Source organism: Pinus tabuliformis, chromosome 6, assembly GCF_031772625.1.
Source record: "Pinus tabuliformis cultivar Carrire ecotype Pingquan chromosome 6, CPIR1, whole genome shotgun sequence".
Classification (NCBI taxonomy): domain Eukaryota; kingdom Viridiplantae; phylum Streptophyta; class Pinopsida; order Pinales; family Pinaceae; genus Pinus; species Pinus tabuliformis.
Window position 1 is genome coordinate 9,811,204 of NC_142292.1, and position 11,484 is coordinate 9,822,687.

General features: G+C 35.9%; 1 protein-coding gene across 1 annotated transcript; it reads left to right on the forward strand.

Moving 5' to 3' along the window:
- Positions 1-8,596: 8,596 nt before the first annotated feature.
- Positions 8,597-9,747, forward strand: LOC149256957 (putative strigolactone esterase DAD2). Its single transcript, XM_089368775.1, has 2 exons — positions 8,597-9,105; positions 9,239-9,747. The coding sequence occupies exons 1-2, from the start codon at positions 8,729-8,731 to the stop codon at positions 9,663-9,665; spliced, it is 804 nt and encodes a 267-aa protein (XP_089224901.1). The 5' UTR covers positions 8,597-8,728; the 3' UTR covers positions 9,666-9,747.
- Positions 9,748-11,484: the final 1,737 nt, after the last annotated feature.

The window sequence follows — 11,484 nt, forward strand, 5'->3', positions numbered from 1 at the left end:
GATCTGATCGCTGTGAAACTCTCTAGAAGGGTGCTAGGGACCCCTTAGGCCCTCTTATCACCTTCCCAAACTCCTGCAAGTGCCCACTTCATTTCCTTTCGCCAATAAACCCCTGCATAGTCAAAAATAGTTAAAGCACATGCATAATAATTCTACAAAATTACTCAATAATACAAAAAGATGCTTTTTCCATATTTTCCTTTAGAAGTAACTTAGTCACAGGCATTTTACCTTTCCAAGAGTCAATGACATCCATTTCAACAGCTTTCATCTCTTTTCTTGCACCAGTAGGGTTAGTGGGTAAAACTAGGGTTTGCTAGGGTTTACATTTCCTTTCAGCTTTTAGCTTCTTTCTGCAAGTAGATTAGCCTCTTCTGAGTTAGCTTTCATCCATCAAAGTTAAAAGCTTCTTCTAAGAACTCATAGAATTTGGCTTAAGCTCCTATTGAACTTGTGCCAGCTGATCAAGTGACAACCTACAGTAAGAGCTAGTACTTGTGCATATAGCACTGTCGCTTCCAAGTTTGTTACGAACTACTAGGTTGATAAAAGTAAAGAAGGGAGTCCTAGGAGTTGTAGCATCATTGCTGCAATACTAGAGCCCACCACTTACTACCATATATTCTACCTCAGATGAGCTCAGAGCCACGAAATTTTGTTTCCTACTGCACTAGGAGGTTATTCCTGATCCAATGTTGAAATAATACCCAAAGGTGCTTTTCTAATCCACTGAACTTCCTGCCCAATCTACATTAGTAAATCCACTCAACTTGATATCCTTCCCCTTGTTGTATAAGAGCCCATAATCAATTGTTCCCTGTAAATACTTGAGAACGTGCTTGGCTGCTACCCAGTGAGCCCTCTTTGGTTCCACCATGAATTGATTGAGGGTGTTGACAGTGTAGCAAATATTTGGCCTGGTATTGACTAGATACATTAGGGACCCTATGAGCTGTCGGTATAGGGTGGGATTGACATCGTTGTCTTCTGACACATCAATCTTCTTCAGTTGGTGATCATTGGTGTAGCCATAGGTCTATAGTCTCCCATCCTAAACCTTTTAAGGATTTCTGTAGCATACCTACCTTGCCCAAGGTAGGTTTCTCCTTTCTGCTGCCAAACTTCCAACCCTAGGAAATAGTGCATTCATCCTAGATCCTTCATATCAAACTTTGTGGATAGATTTTTCGCAGTCTTCAATGAGTCTGGATGATCCTGTCAGGAAGAGATTATCCACATATAATACTAAGATAAGTGGCTTGCTCTCTACGACCAGATAGTAAAGATTCAGATCCACATCACTCTTGAAAAACCCCATCTTCTGTAAGTAGCCATCTATTTGACCATACCACGCTCTTGGTACCTGCTTCAGCCCACACAAGGCTTTCTTGAGTCTGCATTCATGAGACTTCTTCTCATGAGTTTCAAAGCCCTCTGGTTGTTCAATGTATAATTCTTCTTCTATTACCCCGTTCAGAAATGTCGTCTTGACATCGATATGATGGATCTCCGATCCCATCTCAGCTGCAAGAGATATCACAGTCCTAATAGATGTATACCTGGCTACTAGGGCGAAGGTTTCCTCATAGTCAATCCCTTCCTTTTGAGCATACCCCTTAGCCACAAACCTGGCCTTATATTTTTCAATACTGTCATCCACGACATATTTGATCTTCTAGATCCATCTTGAACCTACCACAGATATGTCTTGAGGCCTTAACACCACCTCCCAGAAATCGTTTACCATTATGAAGTTATACTCCTCCACCATCGCATTTAGCCAGACCTGATGCTGAGCTACCTACTTAAAGCTAGCAGGCTCTCCATCCTAAGCTACTAACACTTGATACCTGTCTGACTATTTTCTCTCCCTTTTACTGTTCCTTGGCTCTCTGATGAAGTTTTTTGCATAACACAGAATCTCGTGAAATTCCCAGCTGGTTCTTCCTTTGCCAATAGGTGCTTTTGTTCGCTCCTCTTCTTCATCTTGAGAATCTTCCTAATCTGAGGAAGTATTCTTCACTTCCGTTGGTTGAAGAGGTATGACCAACGGATCCTCTTTCGACTGCTCCTTCGAAGGGATTTTGCGAGATCTTCTAAAAGCTCTGTCCTCCATGAACATTACATCTCGTCGTACTACTACCTTCCTACTCTCTGGAAGATAGATCCTGTATACCTTATATTTCTCGCTATATCCTGCCAGATACCCCTTTTCTACAGTCTGATTCAACTTCTTCCTCTTTTCTTCGGGTATGCGACAATATGCTAAACTCCCAAATATCCTGAAATGACTGACTTCAAGTGTCTTCCCAGTGAAGATTTTCTCTGGAGTAATATTGCCCAATTCCCGATGAGGAGTCATGTTCTAGACGTAGACAGTTGTGTTTCATGCTTCTACTCACAGGAATTTTGGCATATCCTGATCATACAGCATGGCCCTAGCTACTTCTACAATAGTCCTACTTTTCCTTTCTACCACCCCATTCTGCTCTAGATTGTAGGGAGTTGTCCACCTGATTCCCTCCTTAGCGCAATAATCAATGAAGTCATTATTGACATATTCTCCACCATTATCTGAGCACAAGAATTTTATTTTCTTGCCTGTCAGATTCTCCACTAGAGCCTTGAACTCCTTGAATTGACAGAAAACCTCATCCTTGGTTTTCAGAAAATAGATCCAAGTTTTCCTCGAGTGGTCATCAATGAAGGTAAGGAAATACTCGACACCGTTGAGTGCTTTGACAGACATAGGTCTACATTTATCTAAGTGTATCAATCCTAGTACACTCATGGCCCTGTGGTTTCTCCTAGGAAATGTCGCCTTGGCATACTTTCCTAGAGTGCATCCCTTGCATACATCATCTCATTCTGTACTCAGATCCGGAACTCCTATTACAGTGCTCCTAAGAATTCTCAGAGCTCCATGGTGCAAGTGACCCATCCTTCTGTGCCATAGTTCATTCAAGTCTTTGTCCCCATGACTGCCTATTAGTGCCATTGGAGATTCTAGTTGTAATATGTACAACCGATTACTTTTGATCCTGATCTGCACTTTCTTTTTCCAGCTCAGGTGTTTGGCGTATACCTTTTCCTTGATGAAGTAGACATCATAGCCCTTGACTTGTAGTTGTGACATGGAAAGTAAGTTCATCCCCAATCCTGGCACATGCATCACATTTTGGCATGGGACCGCTCTCCCGATCCTGTTTGAAAAACTATGGTACCCTTTCCTACTGGAGTACACTTTGCCTTGTTCCCCATGGTGATCGAAAATTTAATCTTCTCTTCTCGATATTTTGAGAAACAATCCCTGATTTCCATCATATTCCATGAGGCTCCACTATCTATATACCATACTTCTGATGATGCAACACTAGTCATGCATGTCACTTCTTCTTCCAACCTGGAAGCCAACATAGAGAAATCGAAATCTCTCTCTCTCTTGTGAAATCTTCTAAAAATTTACTTGAGCCCCTTGAGGTGGATGCCTCTGCATCGTGGTCTCGACCCATAATTGATTTTCCCTTTCTATCTCTGATTACTTGCTCTGATACCATGTGAAAATTATATCACTGCAACAACTGATTTATTTTTCCTACTTATTTCATCATAAGTTATTCATGAAATTACTTCAACAAACATTAAAATAAATACTGATGCAGATATCACACCATAATACAGAAACAAACATATGCACACATTGACACAATTATTTTGCACTAATGTCCCCGAAAAAACCCAATGTGGGAAAACCAGTGCAACAAGGGAGGATTTTATTATTCAGCAATTTTCTTGTACAACAGGGTGCCAAACTGGCTTACCCACAGATAGAAAAACTTCTAGCACTTTTCCAAACCCAACATAGGCCTGATTGACCTCTGTTACAGCCTAAAACCCTCTGCATCAACCTACTGAGGCTTTGTGCAGCCTCTCTGGGCTTCTGTGTCACTCCTGTAGCCTCCGCGTGGATGACGCATGCCCTTCTAGCTCTGCACAATCTCTGCTGTCTTTGTGTGGCCTCTAGCTTTGTGTCTACCTCTTCTGCATTGATATCTCATCTCTCTGTTCTGTACTTGCTACCTCCTAACTACTCTCTAGGCCACTGGTTCAATTTCTGAGCAAACCCCGCTCCAGAAATTGAACTGATTGGTCTCCCTCAGTGTGTTCTCCAAGTGCCCCTCAAGCCTCCTCTTATACTTTTTCTGTTGACATCTCAACAGCCGATATTAAGTCCCTAATAAATGGCTAAGATTAGATCTGGCTTGATCCATGTCTTTTGGATCATTCTAACATAGATTCATATTAATACACATTAATATTTTATTTTCCCTAAGTTTAGACTTTGGGACTCCATGAAAAATATTAATTATTTTAATATCTCATGATCTGTTGAGAATCTTCTTTTTGAGTATTGGAGATCTTATGTGCCCCAACCTCTCCACCAAATTTCGTGGCTAGAGCACATTCCATGCTACCCCAAATCAACACATCCAAACTCAATCCTTTTCAATATTAATCCTTGATGGTTGGTTGTTACATAATTTTCTTTCCTTTAAATCCATGTACTATTGTGGCTTGTCCAATTTGTAGTAGTTGTTTGTCTTTTATAGAATCATATTAATAATGATTTGGTTCTCTCTTCCATGAATATTGATGAGTATACCATATTATTTCTTGATAATGCTAATATCAATCTCCATGTCCTCGTTGATAATGTTGATAATGAAAGTATTGTCTTCCTTGAAATTTTTCTTTGTAATGAGAGTGTTATGACTTCACATTTGATGGTTTTTGTTTATTTTTCTCACTCTTTTCATATATATGTTTTTTTATGCAATTTCCTCCTCTATCCTCTTTGCTTAATCTTTGATTACTCTAGCCTTGGAGATAATACCATCGTATTTAGAATGTCATCCTCTAGATGGATTTCAACCTCTTCAAGTATCTTCTAGTGACTTTCTTGAATCTTGTCTTCTTTCTCCTTTTGAGGTTAAAATGTCATCTCATCTATCAAATTTTACCTTATCAGTGTTTAGGGATTCCTAGACTTTCATGACATTTTTCACTTCCATTTTTTATAGTATCTTTTTTAATTTTGGTGCTAATATTTTCATTCTCAATTTTTTATTCTAACTCCTATAATTTCCTTTTCACTTACATAACATCATTAATAAATTTTTTATTATGCTTATGTAACATTTTGATTTCTTCATCTTTTTCTTTTTTTCATTTCTTCCATAAAATCATTATTTTCCCACTTTCTTTTGCTATTATTTTCTCTCTTTAAATTCTTAAACTCCTTGATGAGTAATTCATTATGTGATTCTAACTTACCTAACTAGTAACCCTTGTTCTTATTATTTTATTAATTTTCCTTCTTATCTTTCTATAATTTATAAATTTTTTCTTTGTATTCATGTAATTCATGTTCACTTCTACACATCTCTTCTATTTCCAAGTCCTTGATCCCTTTATTTGAGAATAATTCTTCAAATTTCCTCCATGTTATATTAAGTCTAATATCCTCTTCAATACTCATCCACCACTCCTAATATTCACAATAAAAATTATAACTTTATTTGGAAACATTTTCCATTCACATCATCAACGACTCCCTAGGATTGATTTATATTTGTTCTCATCTCCATAAAATATAGGTATTACTATTGATTTTTTAAGGAGTTCTGTCTGAAAGCCTCAACTTATAACTTCAACATAATATTAGTAATGATATAAAAGTAATTATTATCACTATACTAGTATAATATTCTAAATTTTTCACTTTGAGCTTCTCAATCATCTTAATAAGGCATCCCAATCACAACTTATGATAGCTTGAAGTTAACATAATTTTTCAAATTCATTCTAGAGTCTTTCCTTCTAGTCGACCTTTCTTCTAATATATCTTTGAAATAATGGCTTTTCTAAGTCTACAATTTTAGACTATGGTATTATGTTAGTTCTTCTATGGAAGCCCATCAATATGCTCAAAATTTGATGTGCCAAGTAAAAATTATGGTAACATTCTAAAAAATTAATGATTTGTGACACCTTCCTAAGAGTGAACTTGTACAGAAGCCCCAAGGGTTAGCTCAATTGGTCAAAATCAGTGCCTCACCATCGGTAGGTCATAGGGTCCATTCTCCCCGAAGCCCTTGGGGTTAGGCCTTGCTAGTGGGCCGCGGGGCTAGATTCACTTCGGCATCAATCAGCCGAGATTTTTCCATGGACGTAACACCACCCATTGACCAGGGTGTCCGTGAACCACAACATAAAAAAAATAAAAATAAAAAAGAGTGAACTTGTATAGTGTGTCATGTGTCCAATTTTCAAATATGATTATAAAAATTTTAATTGAGATATTTTAGTATGTCTCCTCATTACCTTAAAAATTTCAAAGTCTAAAAAGTATTTACGTAAAAGTTACATCAAATCAACCAAGATGACTTTTTTCAAAAACCAGGATCAATCATAAACCCTAATATACAGACGATATATCTCCAAAAGTATAACAAATCAAAATATGAATTTTCTTTTACCACTCATATCCTAATATATCTCAGTATCCTAAAAGATTTGATGGTTTGAAGCTCCCATAAAAAAATATAATAAAAAGTCCAGGATGGCTTGTTTGAAGTAGACAAACCCTAGCATCATAAATCTTGATACTGAATGTGATGAACCAAACATTTAAAAAACCAAAACTACAAACCATGTACACAAATGTGAGCATGGAGCACGACTCCAATATAGATAAGAGAGATATGTTACATGGTAACTCCTTAAATAATAGAAAGATAACTAGATCATTGATGAGACTAGTGACATGTAAAGGGCAAGGCCACTTTGATACTCTACAAAGTTGAATGCATGGTAGTTCACTGCCAACAAAAAACAATTCACACTTAATCAAGCATGCTAGAGGTTTACTCATTTCTCTCACATGCTATGTGGACCAACTCTTATGGAGGACATTCAAATGTAATGGAGAGAATTTCTCCTTGAAAGGGGGGAGGAAAAGGAGCTACGATCAATGCTCTTGCAAAGTTATTTATGTCTCACGATCAATTTTAAGACCATTTTAGTGTTAGTGAGTAAATGTTTAGTCCAAACATCATTGCTAGATTACTTACACACTTTTAAATGATTTAAATGACAACTTAGCTTTTCATATTAATGTCAACTCACAACTTAGTGGTCTTGCCTTAATGTTAAGATTGGTGATCAAGTGAATTATAGTCTGAAACTAACATTTATGATCAAGTCAAAGTTAAATAGTTCCCATATCTAATTTTCATAAAATGAGGTGGTGTTTAATCTTATGTGTTTTTTCCAAGGCTAAGAGTTAAAATAAACCTTCAATAACTTAAGTAATAATCTTTTACAAATGTATAATTATGTAACTTTGTGCCATTTGTACCCTTTCAGTAGTCATTGTCTAGGATTGTATATTGCCTCAATCCTTATCCACAAGAATCTATCACCATGCTCTCCAAATTTGGAAATTTCCTAATCTTGATAGTGACAAATCAATCCTTATCCACAAGAATCTACCACCGTGTTCTCCAATTTTAGCAACTTCCCAATTTTAATAGTGGCAAATCAATTTTGTAGCTTTCTTATAATAAATTGAAATGTAGCCATTGATTAAGCCAAATTGTTCGTCCTTTCTATGAATATTCATTGTGAATGTTTTTTGTTTATTGTTAAGCACTTATTATTTTGTATTTTATTATCATACTACACTCCTGTTTTGTGAACAAATAATTTTACTTTTTCTTGGAAATATGAATTTATGCTACAAACCATTTTTTTTTAATATTACTTTAAAAATAATTATAAATGTCTTTTCTTATCCAACCATACATAACAAACTTACTCTTTTATATATATATATATATATATATATAAATGAATAAGAAAAACTGAGTTAAACATAATCTATCCTCTTTTTAATAAAAGAATATATTGAACTTTGTTGATATTATTTGTACCTTTTAAAATCTACTTAGGATTTAACTAAACCTTATTTTAATTTTAGAATATTGACAGTTAAACACAGTTAGAATACTGTAAGATCTCCACATTAGTGCTTATTCTTTGGTTCATTCTGTTCACCGTGGAATAACTCAACATAGAAATCCAAGGTTCATTCTGTTCACTATGCAGTAACTCATCATAGAAATCCAAGCTTTGGATTGGATTAATTGTACTGGAGATTGAGATATCTGGAAAGAATAGGAAAAGTTGACTGAGGGCATGAAGGCACATAGTGACCTAACCTACCACAAAAGACAAAATGCACGCGAAATGACAAAGAAAGAACGAAATCCTTATTCCAGGCCAATCCAACCCTATCCAATTCCAAGGCCCAAAGGAGAAAGCAAGAGATAGAAAGAACATTCCTCATCATCAACTGATAGTGCTGCATTCAGACAAGCTGAGATCATCCCCCACAATTGAAATGAAAGGCTCGCATGCCATGGCAAGTATCAATGACAGCACTTCATCACGTCTCATCTGGGGACCAGTTGCCTCCCTTTAGTTCCACTTCCATCCAACACTATGCAATATATATATATTATTATATAGATGTATAACTCCCCCCCTTTGTGCTCTGGATTCCCACCGCCATTACCCACTGTGATTTATTTTCTCTTTCTCCCCCACCAAGATTGTTTGTGCCTTAGTCTAGAATTCATTGATTAGAAGTTGAAAGTTGCAAAAGATGGGTGTTGGCTCTGGACTACTTGAAGCTCTAAACGTGAGAGTGGTGGGATCCGGGAGGCGCATTCTGGTTCTCTCTCATGGCTTCGGCACAGACCAGTCTGTATGGCAACGCATTTTGCCATATTTTGTCAGAGATTTCCGCATTGTGTTGTATGATTTGATGTGTGCTGGGAGTGTGAATCCTGATAACTTCGATTTCCAACGATACAGCTCTTTGTACGCCTATGCCGACGATCTCATAACAATTCTGGAGGAGCTCAATGTCGATAGCTGCATATTTGTTGGACATTCTCTCTCCGCCATGATCGGCTGCATGGCTTCCATCAAGCAACCAGACCTCTTTTCCAAACTGGTACTCTTTGGAGCCTCTCCAAGGTAAATTATTGCTGGAACTTGTAATTAATTATCTATTTTTTCATAAACGTAAATTATTTGGATTTGATCCAATTCTCTGTGGGAAATAATCTTTTCAAACCAACCAAACGTGATTCACTATTTCTCTGACCAGGTACTCGAATGATAACGAGTATGAAGGGGGATTCGATAAGCAGGACATAGAGAAAGTGTTCGGCGCCATGGAATCGAATTATGCGGCCTGGGTTTCAGGGTTTGCACCCCTGGCTGTCGGAGGGGACGTGCCTGTAGCAGTGCGAGAATTCAGCCGAACTCTGTTCAATATGAGGCCCGACATCGCCCTATATGTTGCCAAAACTGTTTTCGAGACCGATATGAGGGGCATTCTGGGGCAAGTCAAGGTTCCAAGCTGTGTGATTCAGACTAGCAAAGACATGGCCGTACCTCTTGGAGTTGCAATCTACGTGAAAAAACATCTGGGTTGCAATGCAACCCTTGAAATACTGGACACAGAGGGCCATCTGCCTCATCTCAGCCAGCCTGCTAAGATAATTCAGCTCCTGAAACGTGTGTTGCAGTGATATTTTCCTTTGCAGGCTTAGGTTTGTTATTGTGAATATTGACAAGAAATAATAATTATTACAATAGAATTTGCCCCCACCACTACTACTGCCACTAACACTGATACCAGCATTGTGGAGGTGCCCTTATCTTATATGCATTTCATATGTTCTGCTTTAGCCAGCAACATTGTTTTTCTCTGTCTGTAACTTGCATATATAATATTTTCTGATAAGAAAGCCTTATAATATTAAAACATAAGCTTAAAATTTTAAGAACGGTCTATTCTAGTTTTAATTATATAAAAAAAAATGACAAGTCAGGCTTTGGGAATTGTCTATATTAGTTTCGATCATATAAAATATGGTGAGTGAAGCAGGCAGGCCATTTATATATAAGAAAAAACACATATGATATGAAAAAGATGATAAGCCCATTGCATGTTATTACGGAGCTTATGGTCGTTTTCATAAATTCTTTATGGGTAAAATTATTTGAAATATAAATGTACAATGATTTAATTATTTAAATGCATAAATGGTATGTACCACCTCATGAAATTAAGTGCGTTTATCCATTCGTATTTTTTTTTTTTTTTCCGAAGGTGGTAAAACCTATCAACTCAGGTGTCAAACCAACAGTGAGGACAGCCATCTCTGGCTGCTATCCGCGAATGCTAGGTTTGACTCATCACTGTTAAATAGGAAAACCACGCCACCTGTAAAACCTATCAACTCAGGTGTCAAACCAACAGTGAGGACAGCCATCTCTGGCTGCTATCCGTGAATGCTGGGTTTGACTCATCACTGTTAAATAGGAAAACCACGGCATAACCCTGCTGGTGGTCCGTAATCGGGAGCAGGCTCTCACTCCTGCCAGATGCCTCTGGGTCTTGGGCCGTTAACCTGTTTCCTTAAGTCCGAGGAAGACGAGCTCTTAGCCAAGCAGAAGCAGTTTTACGGCAGTTTATCCATCCGTATTAGGAGGATATTCAAAATATAAATATATGCTGATTTAATAATTTAAATATGTAATAAATATATGTCCAAATTTAGTGGGTGTATTTAAATATGAAAAAAGCAATACTAAAATTTTGATATATCAAAGTTGATCTAATTTTGTTAATTTTTTAAAAAATTGTACAACTTTTATTGATGTTGAAATTGATAGTGATATGTCTCTTAATACTTTATTGTTTCAGCATGTGTTTCATGAAGTTTGAAGATGGGTTTTCTTTACACAAGCTCATGATTTTCATAAATTGAAAATTTCAAAAATTGTGCACACATATTTTATGTATATATCATTTAAATTATTTTATTGTTATTTATATTTTTATAAATTTTTATCCAATTTTGTAGTGTTCGAATGATATCTCGGGTTAATTAAAATGAGAATAGTGTTCCAATGATATCTCTCATTAATTAAAATGAGAATTAAAAATGTAGATATAATTTTTTTATATATTAATATAAAATGAATATTTATGAATAAAAATTTGATTTTTGCAATTTTATTATATAAATATATATTTTAAGATGTCATATTTCTCTATATATAAAATTATTTTATTGTTATTTATATTTTTATAATGATTTTAATGAATTTATATCCAATTTTGTATTGCCCTAATTGTATCTTACGGTTAATTAAAATGAGAATAAAAAATTAGATATAAGTTTTTTTATATATTAATATAAATGAATATTTATGAATAAAAAATTGATTTTTGCATTTTATTATATAAAGATATATTTTATGTCATATTTTATAAAGATAAGAAAAATTATGGTTTTAATAAAATAAATTGCAACAATTAATTAAGAGAAAAAAGATGTG

Coding starts and splice junctions, on each gene's coding strand:
- LOC149256957 (XM_089368775.1), top strand. CDS start 8,729: ATGGGTGTTGGCTCTGGACTACTTGAAGCTCTAAACGTGAGAGTGGTG. Junction 9,106..9,238: donor CTCTTTGGAGCCTCTCCAAG/GTAAATTATTGC, acceptor TTCTCTGACCAG/GTACTCGAATGATAACGAGT.